Source organism: Elephas maximus, chromosome 8 (assembly GCF_024166365.1).
Source record: "Elephas maximus indicus isolate mEleMax1 chromosome 8, mEleMax1 primary haplotype, whole genome shotgun sequence".
In the NCBI taxonomy this organism is placed as follows: Eukaryota; Metazoa; Chordata; class Mammalia; order Proboscidea; family Elephantidae; genus Elephas; species Elephas maximus.
This window is the reverse complement of record NC_064826.1, coordinates 123,170,275-123,191,777: the sequence shown is the minus strand read 5'-3', so window position 1 is coordinate 123,191,777 and position 21,503 is coordinate 123,170,275. Positions and strand designations below refer to the sequence as shown.

Below are 21,503 nucleotides of genomic sequence, written 5' to 3'. Positions count from 1 at the left end.
GGCAAAAGGCAGAGTCAGGAAGTGAACTCAATTCTGCCAGCAGAGCCCAGACTCACCCCAGAACCTCGGGATCACTGCTGCCATCATGCTCTGACAAAGACATTTATCGCACAGGTTCTCCCTCCTGTGACACTGGAACTTTCTCAAGGGCTGGGCCCATCTAAACGGCCATCTACCCTCAGCACCTGCCAAGGTGAAAGGTGTAGACGGAAACGCACTGGGCTAAACACGCTGGTCCCCTGTTGGGGGGTCAGGGCAGGCTTTGCCTTTGCACATCTTTGTACTCCCAAGTTGTTGTTGTTGCTGCTGTTGGCTGCTGTTGAGTCAGCGCTTGACTCATGGCGACCCCATGCACAACAGAACTAAACACTGCCTGGTCCTGAGCCATCCCCATGATTGGGTGTGGATTGAACCACTGTGAGTCACAGAGTCTCCACTGGCTGATTTTTGGAAGTAGATTGCCAGGCCTTTCTTCCTAGCCCATCTTAGTCTTGAAGCTCCACTGAAGCCTGTTCAGCATCATAGCAACACGCAAGCCTCCACTGGCAGATGGGTAGTGACTGTGCGTGAGGTACATTAGCTGGGAATCAAACCTGGGCATCCTGCATGGAAGGTGAGAATTCCACCTCTGAACTACCAATGTCCCTTTGTATCCATACTAAGCATGTATTATTATTACAATTGAATATCTCAAATAAAGAAACAAATGCTTCCTGGAAGAATAAATGGACCACGAAAAGCTCTAAAATTTAGATTCATTCATTTATCAAATATTTATACAGCACATACTATGTTCCAGGCACTGTCTTAAGTGCTATGATACAGCACCATTCAACAAGAGACAAAATCCCTGCCTCTATGGAACTCGCGTTCTAGTTGAGGGAAGACAGACACAAGAAAAAATGAGTCAATGCTCATAAACTCAATAAAAAACCAAAACAGTGAAGGCAGAAAGTCCAGAGAGATAGGGTTCCATTCTAAGGGAGCTGGCGGGAAAAGGCCCCACGGGCAGATGAAACTGAGAGGAAGGACCTGGAAGTGGGGAAGCAGCCATGCAGGTATCTGGGGGACATGTCCTGGGCAGAGGGCATAGCCAGCACAAAGGCCCTGAGGCAGGGCTGGGCTGGGCACAGTCACGGAAGAACAAGGGGCAAACGTGGTGGGAGAAGGACAGCAGGTGGCCACGGGAGGCCGCTGCTGGAATGGTGGCTGTGACTCCCACAGCTCTGGATGCCGCAGCAGATATCTGGATTCCCATCTGTGGTTCCTGCAAAATGCCTCACACAAAAATACCTCAGGGTGCTCCTCAAAGTCTTTCTACCTCCCAAAGACTCCCATGGGGAAGGATGCTCCCAAACTGTCCTAGAGATGGTTTCTGAGTACAGGCCCCTGCCACGGCCCCCGCCCAGCCCAGTCAGGGCAGATCCGCAGGCAAGAGGAACTCCACTGGCAGCCTCCAGAGAGGTTCTTCAGAGCCACAGGGCTGCAGCAGGGAGCCCTCTGCAACACTCTCATGGTCCACCACATGGTCCTCGTGGCCCGCCAAGTGCTTGGAAATGCCGACTTTGCCCAGAACTCTGAGGAGGTGAAGCTCCCCACCTCACAGGTCAAGACATCAGGCTCTGAGGGTACACGGCCGGCCCAGGAGCATGAAGTCACCCCTAACACTGCCTCCCCAGGGGTGACCAGAGGTTGCTTGGCAAGTGGAAAGGTGCCGTTTCAGGCCAGTGAGCAGACGGTCAACGCACTAGACCCACCTGGAGAGTGCCTAGTCCAGTCATCAGTCACGGCTGCCAAAGGGCTCCCTTGTCCCCCACTTCTACACCTCCTGTTCTGCACCCTCTCTTCCTGCTGCAATGACATCCTGCTCCCTGGGGACCCTAAAGGAGCGGAAAGATGGCTACAGGGACCCTTCATTTTCTCCAGACACATGGCTCTGATCTCAGCTCTGGGGCTATATGGCCAGTGTCAGGACAACTGGGGCCAGGCAACTATCCTGCGAGTGTCTCTCTCACAAACTGAAGACATCTCTATACCTGGCAGCTTTCCACACCTTGATTGGGGTGGTGGTTACATGGGTGAATACATTTGTCAAAACCCATCAAATGGCTCACTTTTATCAGGTGAATTTACTGTATGCTAATTATACCTTGGAGTCTCTGGGTGATGTAAATGGTTAAAGCACTCGGCTACTAATCTAAAGGCTGGGGGTTTGAATCCACCCAGAAGCACCTTGGAAAAAAGGTGTGGTGATCTACTTCTGAAAAATCAGCCACTGAAAGCTCTGTGGAGCACAGCTCTGCTCTGACACACACAGGGAGCTGCCGTGAGTCGGGGCCAGCTGGACAACAACGGATAGTTATACCTCAATGAAGTGAACTTTAGAAAATGAAGGCACTTCCCTGACCTTGCTAATAGTACTGGGGAAGAGCCACATGCTCCCCAACAAGAAAGCAGCAGCTGAGTATTTGACGGAGACCATGGAAAGGATGTAACATTTAATTTGACTAGAAAAGGGAAGAGTACCCAGGTGGTACAAAGGATTAACGCGCTCGGCTGGTAACCAAAAGGTTGCACGTTTGAGTCTGCCCGTAGGCGCCTCGGAAGAAAGTAGGGCCATCTACTTCTGAAAGACCAGCCACTGAAAAGCCTGCGGAGCGCAGGCGTACACCGACCCACACAGCGTCACCAGGAATTGGGGTCCATTCGACGGCAACTGGTGGTTTATGAAAGGAGAAGGGATCCCACTTGGGCCCCCGGTCCTCCCAGAAGTTTGGGGCCATGTCTCCTCAGTGCCCTTCCTGGGATTCTCTTACTCATTAAGACCTCCTCCCTGCTCTCTCTCGTGGGCTGGGGCCGAGGAGATGTCAAGGGGGGCCTATATTTGTCTTCTGAGGGGGCACTGCAGCATGTCGTAAGAGGAGGACACGCAGAAGGCCCCCCCACCACATGTGGGAACCAGGGCGCTGGCCATTGTCCTTTATCCACACGGCATCAGGCGTCTCTTCACATCCCACACGCTTGGGAATCTGACGGACGGGTGAGCCAGCTTCAGAGTTAATGAACTTTAATCTTCCAGTGAACACTACAATTAATGCACCCTGAAGTACAGTTGCTTTACAATTAGACAGAAGAGCAAAACCCAAAACACTAGTCCGGGTAAGGTTACCGTTGAACTTCCTTGTACGTTTCCTAGCAATTAAACTGACTTATTCATTTCATCTGGAAGAAGTATTTATTACTTTAATTTAAACTAATGCCATAATGATACGATATGTGTTATTAATGACAGCGCTTACCACCATGGCTCAGTCATCTGGTCTCCTTCGCCAGGGGCTGCAAAGGAGACTTTTCAGCATGGAATGTTGATTAAGATGGCATTTGTCCCAATAACTCTCTCTCTTCCCGGGCATTTTACTTTAGGAAGACTCCAGAGGGGCGAGGCCCACCAGCTGGCAGGTATTTGCTATTATAACCAGCCTGGCTGTCCAGTTGGGTGCCTGGGATGGCCAGTGAGACCCGCAGGGTGTGGGGTGCCTCCTGCCCACGTGAGAGCTAACCGGGAAGTGCTGACCCCTAGCTCCCTGTTTCCCTGAGCACCAAGAATACACCCAAGATGCAGTCTGGGCTGAGAACAAGCTGGGGCTGGGGTTCACCAGCCCAGCAGCCAAGGAAACTGGGTAGCGGTGGGCTGTAGCTGGGCACAGTTCCCCAGCAGGTGAGCCTTGCTGAGCACTCCCCAGGTGCAGACCCTGGGCTGAGCACCTCACTCTAGTAACTCATTTAGTCCACACAACGGCAGTGTCGGGCAGGCATTTACAAATGAGGAAACCGCTGCATAAAAAGGTTGAGTGACTCACCCAGTGTCACACAGCTCTAGAGAGGCAGAGCCAGGATTCAACACAGGCAGACGGCTCCAGAGTCCATGCCTCTAACTGCTACACTCAAGGGACACCTGAGTCAGGGTCCAGGGCAAACAGCCGGAGCCCCTGCACGAAGACTCTCAGGAGGCTGCCTGTGTGCCCGCACCAGAGTGCCTGTGAGGGAGGGTGCTGACTACTGCTACCCTGGCCCCACACGGTTTACTGCTGTTATGCAGACCACTATGTCCCTCCCTAGAACAGCATCTCTCTATTGAGTGCTTGCGTCTACTCAAATACATACAAATGAGCTTGATTTTATGCAAAGCAAACATACCACAGCACAGTTCTTGCTCTGCTGTTGCCCATGAACGGTGCCATGTGTTGGAACCGTTGCATCTTATAGATATAAAAAAAAAAAAGAATACTAGTTTTCCGTTGACTGTGCATGTCGTAATCTATTCAACCAATTTGCTGGAGATAGGCATTGCGAGTGTTGCCAACTTCTGTCGCTATAAACACCGTTACAGTCAATCCCTGCACATGAAGAAAGGCTCTGCTCTGCCGTCTGGTCTCCACGGTTTCACCACGAGGACTGAGACAGGCTGCACACGGATCTGGGAAACTCAGGCTTCGGGGTCAGAACTGGCCAGCCCCACTCACCAGTTCTATGACCTAGAGAAAGCACCTTTAGTTTTCCACGCCTCAGTCTCCTCATTTGTAAGCAGGGGCCCCACAAGCTCACCTTGGGCCTCCTGTGAGGATGGAGTGAGCTTCTGTACCTAAAGCACTTAGCACAGAGCGAGTGTGGGATGAGGCAGGGGAGACAAGGCTGTGCTGGCTGACAGGAAGCCTGGGTGTTTGGAGGAGTCCAGGCCCCACTTCCAGCTGGACCCTGGGCTGTGGTTTGTCCTCAGTCAGCTCACAGTTCTTCTCCAAGCATTTGCTCCTTCCCTTTTGTATGCAGCCAGGGAGTCTAGACAGAAGACAAGGAAGGACTGGCGCCTTCTGGACATGACAGCCCCATTTCTTCCGTCTGCCCTCAGGTCTCTGGATTGGTGACGAAGAATGGGGCCCAAAGTCACCACCAAGGCAGCAAGACATGGCTCCCAGGGGTCTTCAGGAACTGCAAGCATGTCAGTAAGGCTGCTACAGCTTGCCCCGGTCTCTCTCCATCCTCGTCCTGGTCACTGACCAGAATTCAACTATAGTGATGTTTCTCCCTGCGCACTGCTGCCAGGCCATCCATCAAGATCTTTCCTCTGCCTGAAAAATGCTTCCCAACTCCCCGGCCCCCTGTGCTTGCCTAACTCCTACTTGTCCTTAGGCCTCTGCTTAAATGTCACCTCCTCCAGGAAGTTCTCCCCAACCACCCTGCCACAGGCTGTGTTAAATGAACATGAGTCTTCTCCAATCATCACCAAGAACAACAGCAGGTCAGAGCAGTGCCAGGGAAGGAACGCCAGGCCACAGTGCAGGAGGAGGTGAGCCAGGTGCACCCTGTGCTGGGGCCTAGCTGTGGACACCTTGCCAGGTGTACAGCACCTGCTCTCAGTGCAAAGCACAAAGTTACAGCAGGAGAGTATCTTTATGGTACCTGAGTAGGGAGGGATTTCTTAAATTTAAGACAAGAAGGAGCTCACCATTAAAAGACTAATAAATTTGGCAAAAATATAATAAAGAATTTCTATTCACTAAGACAAGCCACTAGCTGGAAGAAGACAGCTGCCATACTTAACTTACTTAACTTAAAAAATGGGCAACAAATTCAAGTCTATAAACACGTATTTCATAGGAAAAAAAAAAAAAACAGCCTCTAGAGAGATGAAAAGATGCTCAACCTCATCTTTTATCAGAAAAAAATGTAAGTTAAAATCATAGTAATATACCATTTTGCACTAATAACTTTAAAGTAAAAACAATACCAAGTGTTGGCGAGGTTGGGGAACTTAGGGAACTCTCATACATGGCAGATGGTGGTATAAATGGTAAGCAATGCTTTGGAGAACTATTTTGTATAACCTAATAATGTGAAATGTGTACAAGCCCAACAGTCCAGCAATTCCACTCCTCAGGGTAGACCCTCAAAAAATTCTTGCACATGAACCATAGCAAGAACCTGGGAACAGCCCAGATGCCATCAACAATAAAATGGGATAAATAATCCAGTGCACACTACGCAGTAGTAAAAACGACTGGCTCCACCTACCCATGTCAAATGGATGCATCTCAGGAAGCTAACATGCAGTATGAAAGGCAATCACAGAAGAATGCAGAAACCCTATTCCACATACCTGACGTTCACAAACATGCCAAACTAAACAATACGTATTTTAGGGTCCATAGTGTTATGGATTGAACTGTGCCCCCCACAAGATATGTTTAAATCCTACCCCTATACCCAGGGACGGATTACACAATAAGCAAGGTACACACGACCTTACTTGTGCTTACTTACTAATCTGTAGTGCACAATTTCACCTGCTTTTCACCATGTCCATTTCTTCATCAAAAATAAGGGTTGCTATGAGTCAGAACTGACTCGGCAGCACTGGGTTTTGGGTTTCTGCACAATACATGGCACGTGTATGGACATGGCAGTATGGACCCTAAAATTCACAGACTCCAGGAATATTTGTTGAATAAACTAGTCAATAATTTCTAAGCTCTCATCATAACTGCAGTCCACGTCCAAATTTAGCTGCTCTAGGAAAATCGTGGCTGCGGCTACCAGCACCTCCCAACACACACACAAACATCTCAGCATTTGAAGTGGCAAATTACAAAGTTCTTCCTTTGGTTTGATCCAAACTTTCGGTATTTTCATGTTACAGATTTTCTCTCCCAAATGCCAGCTTCTCTTTTATTTTTTCTTTTGCTGTCACAACAAGCACACACGTATTTGTGATGGAATTTTACCAAATGGCACATCTTACATTTTGTAAACCAGATACATATAAACTCCTTTCTCACCCTTGTGCTGAATTCTGTCTCAGCGCCCAATGCTTTGCTGTGCTGATCCCTGACTCCTGCCTCAGATGCTCAGTCCCCAGGCCCTGCCCATCAGGCAGGACATTCCTGGGCTTAGAGGGAGTCTGGGGGGTTAGTAAGGAAGAGAAGGACCTCATGCTAGATTTTCCCACAGGAACCACTTGAGTGGCTGACCACACCAGACCAGGCCATGCCAAATCCAGTCCAAGGCACCTCTCCCACCTTCTTGGCATCAACTCTGTGGCCACCACCATGGGGACAGGAGAGGGAAGCTGGAGCCTGGCAAGCCCCAGTTACACAAATGAATGGTGCCTGGGTTGCCTGCATGGGCCTTCAAGTAAAAAGAACCTCTCTGAGCCTCATTTGCCTCTTCTGCAAAATTTATCCACAGTCCCACCTCAGACAGCTGTTGGGTGGCTTACCCGAAATAATACGTGTGAAGACACTTGCAGATCAGCATCAGAACAGAGTTTCTCTGCCCTCAAACCACTGCCGTTTGACTTTGGGAGAAACAAGACAGGCTTTACACTCAATTTGCTTTTTAATGGGGCTCATCTATAGCTGGTGCTGCAGCGAGTGGGGTCAAGGGGGGCCTGAGGATTTGTTCAGGCATTGTATGTCTTGACCATATCAGAACGTAAACCCACCCAAAGCCCTCTGGACAGGTCTCCATGAGCCAGGGCAAGGGAGCAACCACAGGTATCACTCTCAGGACAGGACGTGCCACACCGGACAGCACGTGGCTTCACCAGTTGGGGCTCACCTAGTACGGGCATGCTGGAAAGGCACCAGGGGCCCCACCAGGCAAGTGGTGGGAGCTGGTAGTTAAAATTTCACTGAAAATTTGTTGGGGGCAGAAGCCTGGCCTCACAGGTGGCCAAAGCTGGAGGCCAAGGCCAGGGCAGGCAAAGGCAGGAGGTCCTGCACAGAATCAAAGAACTCTGGCCTACAGAAAGTGGAAAGACAAACAGGTCAGCACCCTGGACAGAGCCATGAGCCACCGCCTCTGCCGCACCATGGGGGCCACCGCTGAGTGAGCAAGGTGCTTTCTACTGCTGAGCCCACACACAGCCTCAGAAGCCTGCCCAACACAGCCATCAAGGCCACCCAGCCAGCCCTGCCGTGGTCCACCAGATGAAAGCTATTTGCCATCCTGGGTCTCTACAGAATTATTGATAAGGGGGGGCCTGATGGAAAAACAACCCCACCGAAGGAAGCAAAGATATCCAAGTCAGAAAAAGGAACACACCTTTTGAGTGTAAGTTCTGGGTGGTAAAAAAGAAAAAAAAGAGGGGATGGGGGGTGGAGATCTCTGCAGAGCAAACCTTCTGTTTCCTAACCCACCTTCCCTACCTCTGACTCAGGGGAAGGACTATGCAGTGTCACTGTCTTTCTCCCCATTTCTCCTTTGTCTTAGGTGAAAATGGTTTGAAAAGCCCAAGTCCTCTAAATCAGCTTGTTCACTCTCAGAGTGACTGTTTCTTGTGGGCATTCTCAGTGCCAGGCACTGTGCTCGGCAGTGGAGACATGACAGTGAATCACAACAGCCCTGTTTGCCTGGAGTTTACAGCCAAGTGTGGGGTCCACTACTAACCAGGGTCTGGCCCCTGTGAGCATACCAGAGCACGCCTCAAGCAGGGCTCAGATGGGAGAAGACTTGTGTCCGTGACAGCACGCAACCAAGGGCACAGATCTGTGCAGACAGTGGGGCCAGGGAAGCCCTCCTCAAGGACTTGACTCATTCCAAGTGGAAGTGAGGGTGTAATAAGCAGAGAGGAAAACACGGGGTTTGACCAAAGGCCATCAGGTGACATCTGGTCTGCAAGAATCACAGAAGCTGCAAGGTGTGCAGGCTGGGGAGCTGGACATCTGCCCCCCTGGAGGCTTGAGGTTCCCACCAAGGCACCCTCCCAGGTCCTACGAGGAGCCAAGACTCACAGGGGGCTCTGTAGACCACAGAAGAAGGGGTGCCATGGTGCCTGGGAGAAGTAGCGTGGGAGGGGCCTGCAAATACCCAGCACCCTCCAGCCTGGCAGTGACCCTACCTCCCTCAGGCCTAGGTTCAGAGCAGCTGGACCCCTCCCATGTCAGGATTCAGGGTTGAGCCACCAGCCCTATGGGTCCTCAGGGGAAGGTGCTCTGTGGACATCTCCAGCCTGTCACAAGGTCTCCAACTCCTCTCCAGGGCAGGGGCCAAGCTGGGGCAGGGGGAGCCCCAAGTCTGGTCAGAGTCCTGTTAACGTCCCTGGAACCTCGGGCCACCCTGGTCCTCGTCACCATCTCATCTTTATTTCAGCACGGTGACTGTTTGCTCTTTCAATTCTTCCTGGGAGACTCCACATGGCATATTTGCTCACGAGCTGAGGACAACACTCTGGTCTTAGAGAAGCAGAGTATTCGGGCAAATGCAAACACAGGCTGGTCTCTTTCTTAGTTACATTCTCGACAGAGGAATTATTTCACCGAGAGAGAAAACAGAACTTCCTAGGGTCCTACTCATTGCATCCTGGCCCCCAGCATGGGGCTGCTGACCCTCACCAGACCCCCTTTTAAAGACCACATAACATGGTGGCTGTGGCTGTGGCTGTGAGAGGTGGCACAAGGCATCCTTGTGATGGAACTGTTCTGTATCCTGACTGCGGTGGTGGCAGGCCACGAGTCCACACACGTGACACAGCTGCACAGAGCTAAACACACACACCTGCACACGCACACACAGAGTGCAGGTAAGACTGCTAGAATATGAATAAGGCCTACGGATTGTATCAATCTCAAATCTTGACTGTGACGCTGTCTTAGAGTTATGCAAGATTTTACTGCTGGGAAACCTGGCAGAGGGTATACAGGATCTCTGTGTATAATTTCTCAAAACTGCATATGAACCTCAATTATCTCAAAATAAAGTTTTGTTAAAAAAAAAAAAAAACACAATGTGGAAACCATTTTATCTTGGGACTAGGACTGGTCTGGTTTTACAGAGCAGCCATAAGAAACCCTGAAGTTATTTCTCAAAAGCCCCATTTCTGGCTTCATAACCAGTAAATTGTGATTGTTCATATGGGAGGTCTTCAAAGAGGCCCAGTTCAGCCATGCCCCACGTCCCAGGCCCTCCAGCCCAGCCTGGCCCCAGGCCACTCAGGGCAGCCACAGTCATCTCTAGCCTACATGTCCGTCCCCCCCCCCATGACCTTTGTCCTGGTCAGAGAACCTAAAACCTAAAGCAGGTCAGGGCAGAGAGGGTGAGGAGCCGGGAGCCCGCCACCATCAGCACACAGGGCAGTCTTTGGCGAGAAGGCCCCTGAGGGGACCCTGCTGGCCACTCCTCTGTGCCCGTGCATGGCCCTGCCAATCCCCACCAGCAGTTTATTAATATTTTATTGAAAGCTCTAAGATGATTCAGACTTCAGCTGTCATGACAAGGCAGTGTTGCTAGGCAACTCTGGTGCCTGTCTGCACATCTTTCCCTGTCTCTTCCCCACTCACAAGACTCGAGGCTGGGCCTTGCCACCTTGCGGCCGGCTTGCTCAGGCCCCCGGCACTCCTGCCCAGTCCCACCCGCTCGGCCCCACCAGCTGCCCCCTCCCCACTTACCATACTCACTGTCGTAGAACATGATGAACTTCTGCCAGCGCAGCTCGGTCACCAGCTTGAGCATGACATCATTGAGGCGGACCGGTGGCCTCGAGGCCAGCGTGTAGGCCTCGCCGTCAGGGCTGGGGTTCAGGTGGCAGGCAGTGCGGGGTGACCCCCCTGGGTTGCGCTGAACAAAGAGGTGTGGGATGTGCATGGCATCCGTGAGGGACTGCAGGGCGTTGGCGGATGCACAGCCAGTGGACGTGACCAAAGCCAAAATCCCCTGGGTCATGAGGTCACAGGCTGGAGAGAGAGGGCAGAGAAAGGGAGGGGTCAGCACCAGGGTGATGCTAGACTGGCTTCAGCCCACATAGTCCACACCCATTACGGGTTAGGCCTGTGGCTCTCGTGGGTGCTGTCTCACAGAGCGCCCTTCATGAACCTGCTAGTTACACATTCTTGCACCCATTTAACAAACAACGAAAGAGAGGCTCAGAGGAGTACAATCATTTTCCCTAAGCTACTCAAGGAGGGGATGCTAGAATAGGGATCCAATACCCATCAACCCAACACACTCAAACAGAGCTGTTCCGTTAGCCATCCTGCCTCCTGCCCCAGGCTGTGAGTCCCTGGGGAGCAGAGAACTCACTTTGTCAATCCCTGCAGCCCCGTGGCCTAGCCACGTACTGGGGATACACTGTTTGCCCTACACTTGTTGGCTGAGCACAACCTGCTTGGGATGAAAGGGGATGAATTACAAGGGAAGGCACTTATCCCTGAGGACCCAGGCTATAGGAAAAAAAAAAGAGAGAGAGAGAGACCCTAGGTTTCCTGGCCACGTCTACTTCAGTCATATCAAAAAAACACAGGGTCAAACCCCAGATGTCACAGTTGGTTCCAACAGTCCAGAATTATTCAAAAGCCACTTGACAATAACAAAAGGAGATGCTCCCTCAGCTAGCTACGGTGGTTACCGTGGGTGCAGAGGAGGGACACGGGAAGGCACCAGCAGCCATATCTAGGGCTGATGTATTCAGGGGCTCCTCTTTTGAAGTCATTCGAGAACCACGAGGGACACCCCTCTTAGCCACACACTTAACGCCTTTTGGGGGCATCGGACCAACTAATAGAAGACCAATTTCCCCGTACCACAACCCACTCCACAGTTTTGAAGCAAGCATTTATTAACAATGCACAATGTGTGAGTGATGGCAGGAATACGGGAGAGCAGGCGCAGTTTCAAAACAGCCTGTGGATGTCAGCGGGCCATCTGCTGCAGACAGCCAACTTCTGAGCAACTCTGAGCAACAGTGGAGAGCCCTTGGGTTCTTGAGAAGGCTGGGAGAGGTGACCAAGAACAGGGGAACCGACCCCAAGGAGTAAGGCAGCAGGAGCCTGAAGATGCAGGGAGAGAGGGAGGTATCCACACTCTCAATGCCAAGGCCAGGTGCTCCCCACGAGAGGGTCTCCCCTTGCTTGTAGGTGAGTATCCACAGGACAAGGAACTCAAATGTCCAGCAGCTCTCTGCTGAACCCTCATCTCCAGACAAGAGGCAGGAATGGAGGGAAAACAAGGGGCAGCGGAGCCTCTCTTCGGAGCTATTACACAGCCATACAAATGCTCTGCATCCCATCCACGCTTCACAGTGCTGAGTTCTCTCCTAAACAAAATTCTGATTGTGTCCCACCCTATCGAAAGTCCTTCACTGCTCCAAAGCACCTTGGGGAGAAAGTCAAACTCCTTGGATCAGTCTTGTGGGCTCTCCAACACCTGTAGCCTCATGCTCCTTACCATGCCTCTGCCCCAATCCTACAGCCAAAAGCACCCCCCTCAGCCCCTGGAATCGCCCCATGTTCCGTTACCTCTGGAGGCTGCACACAGACTCCTGCCTCAAGACTCAGGCTCTCCATTCTTCTGGGCTGTTCCCTGAGCCTGGACGGCACTTCCCCACCCTCGCATTGACTACTGATCTCCTCGACTTCCAGCTCCACAAGGTCAAGAGCCCTGCTCACCATCGTTCCCCAGCACACAGTCGCTAGTGAAGACGGGAGCGAGAGTGCCACAGGCTCAACATTTTCATGCCCACTAGGGTTGGGTTGGGGGAGTCAGTAACTGCACTTTGGACATCAATCCAAACTGTGGGGGTGGCTTGAGATCAAAGAAAGCCCAGAGGATACTCACAGATACACTTAAAATAGCACTGACCACCTAAAGATACACAGGACAAGTGAGTGGTGATGACAGGGCACAACCTTCACGACTATTTATGAAGCTGCTCCAATAACATGGAAAAGGGCTCAAAATGAAAAAGTTATGTGAAAATAATACAAACTTATATGTATTTTATGATGTCAATTAAATAAAACTCAATATGCATGAAAGAAAGACTGGAAGGAGAATAGCAAGATATTAAAAGTAACCACATTTTTATAAGAGGCAGGAAGTACTTTTTCTTCTTTTCTGTATTTTTCTAAAATTTCTTGTCAGGAGCATATAATTCCTTCAGAAAAGGGAAAAATCCTCCAATAATGGACAAATATAAAAGCTATGTGAGAGTGAATATTTTGTGAAAATCTTCTCTTTGCAAATCCTCTATCAAGCACTTAATGTGTGTTAAGCCACTTCATTCTCCTCACATCCCTGAGGATGGCTATCATGGCCTCCCATTTTACAGATAACTAGAATATGAGCCACATAGCTGATGAGGGGCAGGGCTGGCCTGGTTCTCTGTACACGTTGCCATGTACATAGGGTGGAGGCTGAGTGAAAATCCCGGCCATGAAATTATACAGTCACCATGATTACCACTATGTAAAAAGCATGCTCCTTAGAAGCATGGACATGTCACCAGGAAGACCAACCACTAGAGGAGGACATCATGTTTGGTAGAGTAGACAGTGAAAACACGGGAAACCCTCCATGAGATGGATTGACACGGTAGCTGCAACGATAGGCTCAAACATAACAATGATTGTGAGTATGCGCCAGGACTGGGCAGTGTTTCATTCTGCTGTACATAAGGTCTCCATGAGTTGGAGCCAGCTCAACGACATCAAACAAGAAGTATGCAAACAAAGAAGGCAAGAGAAGCCACTAAGTCAGGGTGCTATGATGGTGAATCCATTTTTTCTTTCTTTTCTTTCACACACTTTCTTCAATGCCCATACATTGCCTTGATAATTTTTAGAAGGAACCATATAGAATAAACTGCCCATCACTGGGCGTACAGTGTCTAGGAACCCCAGCCCCAGGGCTGCAGAGGGAATGGAATCCCATCCCAGAGCCCCCAAGGAGGGATCTCCTTGTGGCCGTCACCATCACCACTGGCCCTGTCTCCTAGCTCACCCAGCTCCCTCAGGTCAACCCCTGACTTCTGATGGGAAGCCCTGCCTCTACTCCATGGGAACAGGGTTCTGAGGTCCAGACTCTCCCTGAGCTGCAGTTTCCTCAGCTGGTGGAGTGCCATAATTCCTCTGGCCCTGCCCAGTGGTGCACCTCAGCTAGTGCTCATGGCGGCGGCTCCCTTTCCTCCAGCATGTTTCATACACACACCTGCACACCGACTATACATAAGCCCCTGTGCTGAGCGCTGTGGGGCAGGATCCCAATGACCACAGGGCACATCTCTGAAGAGCTTAGAATCTGTAGAGACAGACCCTCAACTCGCTCGCCCAGGCTGACACCCCTCAGAAAGGGAACAGGGAGATCCCTGGGGCTCACCTGGAGCTGCTAGAGGAAGGATAGGACTCAGAGGGGGTGGAGATGGGGGGGAGCAGTGTGAGTTAAGCGGGCAGTGTGGACAAAGACACAGAAGCTGGATGGTGGGGAACATGTTCAGGGAACAGACAATTGCCTGGCTGGGCAGGGCTTCAGGAGGCTGAGGCTAACTGTGGTGGGTCCCAAGTGCCAGGCGGAGGCAACTGGACCTTGCAGAGATTGACAGAGAGAGAGAGAGATCTCATCTCTTGGTCACCCTGCTCCAGCCCTGTGGGCAGCCAGAGACACCAGTTTTTCGGTCCAACCTGGGCTCATCCAGGCTGTGCCGCAGAAAGTACGTTAGAATCTCACAGACCTATGTTCCAGTTTGGGCTCCTTGGTCAGGAGGTGGGTGGCTGTGGGGACATCTTGTTTCTGAGCCTCTGTTTCCTATTAAGTCAGGAGAAGAATCTGCCCAGCAGAGCTGAGGGGAACATGGGCCAGGTCAGCACCGAGTACAGGCAGGGCTATGCAGATATCAGGGTCCTACCCTTTCCTTGGGCACCCACCACCCAATCACCTCAATGTCCCCATCGGAGTCACAGCCAAGGTATTGACAATATTAGTAGTTACAACCAGTAGTTGCCAGCAGCCCTCCCAGCAGCGAAGCTGGCACCGCTGCTCCACCCATCATGACGCCACCTGCAGCACCACCAGCTCCTTGAGCTGCTGAGCTGCCAGCCTCAGAGAGCAGGGAGGGTAATTAAGGCTGGAAGCCTCTCCCAGGCGCTAATGGAGAGGCCCGGTGTGAATCAATTTCCAATCCGCTGTGAATGGCCTGCTAATTGGGGCACTGTTGAAATGATGGTTATTTGGAAGCTCCTAACATAAAAATAATAAGATCAAAATACATCAGATCAAAGCCAAATCAGCTATTAGCTTAATAAAGGTTGTGTGATGATCATTCCTGGGACAGGACATTACACTACTCGTGCCCTGGTTATGGAGAGTTGCCACCAACTGAACCCCAGTGTTGGCACCCACAGCCTCGGTTTGGACCAGGCCCTGCCATGTACACGGTGCTGTGGGACCTTGGCCAAGGGCCTGGGCCTCTCTGGGCCCGTCTTCTGTTAGGTCAAATACAGACAGCAGTGCCCACTTCACATGCTGTTGTGCACGTTCCATGGAAGATCCTTGTATGTGAAGCACCTTTAGCACCGCCCGGCTTGTCACAGGAGTCTACAAGTCATCCCTGTTGCTCCCTCTCCAGCTCAGTGCTCAGAGGCTGTTCTGCAGCTCCTAGAAGATAACAGCTTTGGTCTTAATCTTTTGCCTCCAATGTCATATGGTCATAAAGCTGAGCTCCCTCTCTCAGTTACAACAATGCAGCTTTGCTGGATGAATAAGGCTCCTGGAGAATGACTCACCAGCGGGGACGTGAGGACATGGAGGGTACGTCATGGGCGGCTTCAAGCCCCTCACCCCAGCTCAGCAGCCAGGGGAGCAGAAGGTCTCTGCAGAGGTCAACAGGCCAGTCCATGGCTTCCCAAGCGACAGGAGGAAAGACACAGGCCCAATGAGAGGAGCCCAGACCCCAGCACCCCAGACCCAGTCCTACAGTCTTAACCCCACCAGTTCCCCCACGAAGAGATGCTAGCTTCCTGCTAATCCAGGCTTCTGAAGAGATAGAGCTCTCTCAGGGGTCGGCCATACCAGGGACAGCACTGGGCACATCACAGGGCAGGCGACATCTTAGAAACTGTCACCGCAGAAGAGCTTTTTGATCCCCAGTGAGAGAACGAAAGCAGAGAGGGGGCTGATGGCTTGGCCTAGGTTACACAGGCAAAGAGGGCATAAGAACCCCAGTAGCCAGGCCTGGAAAGAGACGGTGGGTGGCTAGCAGAGCCCAGGATTCTGCATTTGACTTAGCCCAACCCTGGCCTGGATAGAAATTCCAGGGCAGCTCCCAGCTTAGCTCATGTCCCAGGGAAGGTGTGGCCAAGCAGGAACAAGGGCTTTTCCAGGGAAGGCAAATCCTTAGCTCACCGAGGTACCCAGTGCCTGCAGGTGGGCACTGGAGAGAAAAAAGGTGCCCCGAGACATCGAGGTTCACTCTGGGCACTGCCATGGGTCCACACCCACTCTCCTCCATCCCCATCACATCCCCCAACCTTGGCTATCTCAGGCCAAAGCTTGTAAAAGCAATTCCTAAGGAGGCTTGTGTTCTGTGTAGAACAGAGGCACAATTCCTTGAGGCTGGTGCTACCAACCCGGCAGTGACATCTGGGCACTTCCTATGTGCCAGACACATCCACCCCTGCCCTTCCTGCAGGACCAGACAAGGTCCCAGGTGGACAAGGTCAGCCAGTACAGCCCCTGCTACTCTGAGACCACCTGTCCCCTCAGACAGCAGCTCATGTGTTAACCTGCCCTCTGGCTGCTACCACCTGTAAAGAATGACAGCATCGTTCCAGGTGGACAAGGCAAAAAAAGACCCTCACCAGGGTGGAGCAGGCAGGTGTCCTCACCACAAAGAAGCCCAGCCAAGGCTCCGCTGGTCCCAGTAGGGCAATGGAGAGGAAGGCACTGGACAGACCCAGGCTCAGCTTTGCTCTGCCCAGAGGGAAACTTCTCTTTGCAAGGGAGGACACAGGCCGACCCCAGGGGCACAGCACCCCATCCACCCAGCAGATGCTTCAGCAAGCACAGGCCTCTGGTGCCATCTCTTTGCTCCAACCATCTTGCCTGTAACAGCCATGAGCACTCACACACACACGCGCGCGCGCGCGCACCCCAGCCAACCTCGTTAACTGTGCCCTTCCTTTCCTCCTTTAAACCATGTCAATTTTATTAATATTTGAGTTCTAATGGCTAATGCTTTAAATTAAGGTAGCATTTATAAATACTTTATAGCAGATGAATAATTGACCAAATTTAGTGTTGTCATAACTCATAGTAAATTATTGATCTATGGAGAATAAATATTTCTCATGTTTTATTAAGACATTCAGAAGGTAAACAAAACCATGAAATGGGGGAAATGGTAGCAAGCTGTACAAAGGTGAGTGTCCACTGAGGACACCCTGCAGTGAGCCCGCCTGCCCACCGCACCCCACTGAGGGCCTCCCAGAGGGGAGGCTCACCTGGCCTTTCCTTGACTGCCATCCTGTCTCTCAACCTCTCCCACTGCTCCCCAACTTCCTCCAGACCTTCAGTCCCCCCACATGTCCTCCCTCCTCCACCCCACTTTCCTCTGCCCACATGGGTTCTCCCACAAGTCAACCAATGACCTTGCTTCATTCTTCATAGATAAAACAGATGCCATTATCCCAAGGTTGCTCACTCGGCTTCCTGCCAACAAACCTTCACACCTACCTGCTGTTACACTACCCCCACCATGACCTTGCCCCGGAAAGCAGAAGTGGAGCTTGCCATGTCTGCGGCCAGCCCCTGCTCATGAGCTTCGGACTCCCCCACTTCTCACCTTCTCCCAGACAAGATCCATCACTTATAACCTCTGTCTTCAGAATTATCACCTACCTTCATGTGTGACCAAATCAATCCCTGTCAACAGGTCCACTGTCATTGCTGTAGCCCCCAACCCTCCCCTGGGCTCCTGACGCCCAGACAACCACCTGTTTGATGTTACCACTTGGTGATTCAATGACAACCCAGAGCTCCCTGGGTTGGGGTATTGTGCCTCTCTTGCTCTCCAGTCTCAGCGCAGTGGCACCCCACCCACCCCCTTACTCTTGGTCCTTCCCTCTCCCTGACCATCAGCACCTAAGCCACCACCACATCCTGGAGGCTTTAGCTCCAATATGTATTTTGAAATTCGTCAACTTTTCTCCATCCCCACCTTAGTCCAGCCTCCCCTGCCTCCCCACTAGATCCACACATCCGGTCTCCCCACCAACCCACCGTCCATTCTGCCCACCACTGCAGAGTGGCCTTCATGGACACAAACCAGACTGAACCACCCTGTTTAAAACCCTGAATGAACCTCCTATTGTCCTCAAAATAAAGCCATACCCTAAGGGGAGCCTCAAGACCCTGTATATCCCACACTACAGGCCCTGCCTTCCAGTCCCTCCATATGTAGTGACTCAGTGCCCCAAGCTGTCCCACTTTCGAGTTTCTTCACGGACTTCCCCTCCACCTAAGGTACTCCTGCCCACATTTGTCCGTATGCTTTGTGGGTCACCGTCACTCTTTCAGGTGAAACCTTCCCAACCCCCAGTGTCCTGTAGACCCCTGGGCCCCTCTTATAAATGGCTGTCACACCTGCCGCCACACCACTCACCAGCATTTGTAATTGTTCCCTTATCTGTGTGGCTGCAGTGTCCCATCTCCCTCTCCGGGCCACGAGCCCCCAAGGAGCAGCCCCTATATACTGCCCCCACCACAGCACCTAGCAAAGTGCCTGGCCTGTCGTAGCAGAGCAACAAGCTACTTAGTACTCCTAACACTCTGGGAGGTGAGTACTATTGGCATCCATATTCCAGAGGCGAGACATGGAGTTTGCAAACTTGCCCAGTGTCCCATGATGCTCAAGTTCTCCAAAAGGTAAAGCCACATCCCACTATTGGGAGAAGAGGAGCTTCTTAAAGCCAATCCTCCCCTCTAAGGAGGGTTCCACTGAGAGCTTAGAGGGAGCCAGGGGGACAGAGGGGTGAACAGTGTTGCTCCAGGTAGGCCAGGCCTGAGGCATCTCTCAGGCAGCAGTGCCTGGGCTTCTCTCCTGGGGCTCCATCAGGCTAGGAGACCCACACCTTCTGGGCTTCTGGCTCAACCCAGCACAGAGCCCCAATGAGAGCAGGGCAAAGGACCCCATGGGATGGCCAACTGTAGCCACCAGGGCAGATGGCAGGTGCTCCGGGTGGGGTACATGGCGCCAATGCAAGAGGGGAAGACGGCGGTGTCACGCGCTCTCTGGGGCCTCATCCTTCTGCCAATTAATGAATCAAGCCTGATTCCCTGCTCCTAGGGAAATACTGGGTAGGATTGTGCTCACTTATTTATAGCTCTCCAACTCCTCATTAATGACTTCTACCACTCTGCCAATGCAACACGGCTCCTGGCTGGGGTTACACAGAAGCCCACACTAAGGAAAGTTAAATCAGGACAGTGAGGAGTCTCTAGCCACCTGCACAGCACAGCAACTCAGAGAAACCTGAAAACAGGTACACCTAGGGTCTCCTGGAGACAGCTCCATCTCAGGGCACAGCCTAGGAGGCACTTACAAGTCATTCCTTCCCCAAAGCCCCTCAGCCAGTAAATTTTGTGTTCCCACAGCCACCCCCATGTCTGGCCCACACCCCTCATCAGACAACTGGTCACCCTGCCTCCAAGCTCTTTCCCCAACCCACTTTCAAGACCAGAGTTCAGCACTGTCATAGATTGAATTGCATCCCCCCAAAAATACATGTATCAATTTGGCGAGGCCATGCTTTCCCAGTATTGTATGATCATCTACCACTTTGTCACCTGATGTGATTTTCTTATGTGTTGTAAATCCTATCTCTATGATGTTAATGACGTGGGATTAATGGCAGTTGTGTTAATGAGGCAGGACTCAATCTATAAGATTAGATTGTGTCTTAAACCAATCTCTTCTGAGATATAAAAGAAAGAAGCAAGTAGAGAGACATGCGGGACCTCATACCAACAAGAAACAAGAGCCAGGAGAATAGTGCAACCTTTAGACCTGGGGTTTCTGCACTGAGAAGCTCCTAGTCCGGGGGAAGATTGATGACAAGGACCTGGAGAGCCAAGAGAGAGAGAAAGGCTTCCCCTAGAGCTGGCACCCTGAATCTGGATATCTAGCCTACTAGGCTGTGAGAGGAAACCCTGGTGGCATAGTGGTTAAGTGCTGTGGCTGCTAACCAAAGGGTTGGCAGTTCAAATCCACCAGGCGCTCCTTGGAAACTCCATGGGGCAGTTCTACTCTGTCCTATAGGGTCACTATGAGTCAGAATCGACTCGAAGGCACTGGGTTTGGTTTTTTTTTTTTTTTGGTTAGCCTGTGAGAGAATAAACTTGTTTGTTGAAGCCATCCGCTTGTGGTATTTCTGCTAGCAGCACTAGATGTCTAAGACAAGCACTAAGCATGTCCCTGGGCTGCCACACTTCCCCTACCTGTGAGTCAAGTCCAGTTGTGAGCTACACACACACACACACACACCAGGATGGCACCTTCACGTTCCCCTTTTGCTGTTCACATTGCTCTGCCCATTCCTACTCTCTAACTTTGCATACTGCTGGTGATTTTCCTGACACGCCCTCCCTCCTCTTCTCTGGCTTTCAACCTCCTACTCATCCCTCAACATCCATCTCAAATGCCTCTTCCTCTACGGGCCTTCCCTTAAGCTCCTTTTGCTACGCAACAGGAATCATTCCTCTCCCTGCAGGCCCGAGAGTACTTCGCCCTAGCACACGTCTAAACCAAAACCAAACCTGACTCTGACTCATGGCGACCCTACACGACAGAGTAGAACTGCACCACAGAGTTTCCAAGGAGCGCCTGGTGGATTCAAACTGCTGACCTTTTGGTTAACAGCCATAGCTCTTAACCACTACGCCACCAGGGTTTCCAGGACACGTCTAGCGAGGACTTACTCATTTCATGCTCAATCACCTAAGCCAGAAGCAGAGGAGCTGAGCCTCACATTAGGAGGACGTGAAGTGTTGAATGAGGAAGCGGAAGCACAGGTGCATGGATACTAGGTAAATCATTTGAAATACCAGAGCTACCAGGTAAATGAGTAGTTCAGGGGACGCACGTCAGGAATGAGGCAGTGGGAAATTCTGCCTGGGCCAGTACAGGAACAGACCTTGAGTGGCACAATGACAAGAAAGATCTTGGGCTTTGGAGCCTCGTGGATTTGGCCGGGAATCCAACCCCTGAATGGCTAAGCCAGGGTCCCTTCAGCTAATTCTGACCAAGAAGGATGAACTGTGTAGAGGTGAGAAAAGAACCACAGAGCCCTTGCGAGATGTCTTAGAGGTCCCAGGGCTGCCGTGACCAAAAAATGCCACAAGTGGGAGCTTGAAAGAACAGAAACGTATTGTCTAGAAGTCCAAATCAGGGCGGCAACTCTAGGGTAGGGTCTCTCCTTGTCTCTTGCAGCTTCTAGTAACTGCCAGAAATTCTTGGCATTCCTGGGCTTGTAGATGATCCTTGAAAGGTGTCTGTCTTCTCCTGTGTGTGTCTGTCTTCCCCTGTGTGTGTCTGTCTTCCCCTATTCTGCACTTTTCAGGAACCACCACTCAGAAGGATTCAGTTCGGGACACATGCTCCTCCTGAATGGCCTCACTAACGTAACACAAGAAACCTCCTATTTCCAAATACAATCCTATTTAGAGGGACCGGGGCTAGGACT

At 51.5% G+C, this 21,503-nt stretch overlaps 1 protein-coding gene across 1 annotated transcript in view; it reads right to left on the bottom strand.

The window, feature by feature from the left end:
* Nucleotides 1-21,503, bottom strand: part of GRID1 (glutamate ionotropic receptor delta type subunit 1) — a 984,507-nt gene that overhangs the window by 797,746 nt on the left and 165,258 nt on the right. Inside the window, exon 3 of the mRNA XM_049894341.1 lies at nucleotides 10,443-10,727. Within this exon, the coding sequence (XP_049750298.1) occupies nucleotides 10,443-10,727 (285 nt within the window). The remainder of the gene's footprint in view (nucleotides 1-10,442; nucleotides 10,728-21,503) is intronic.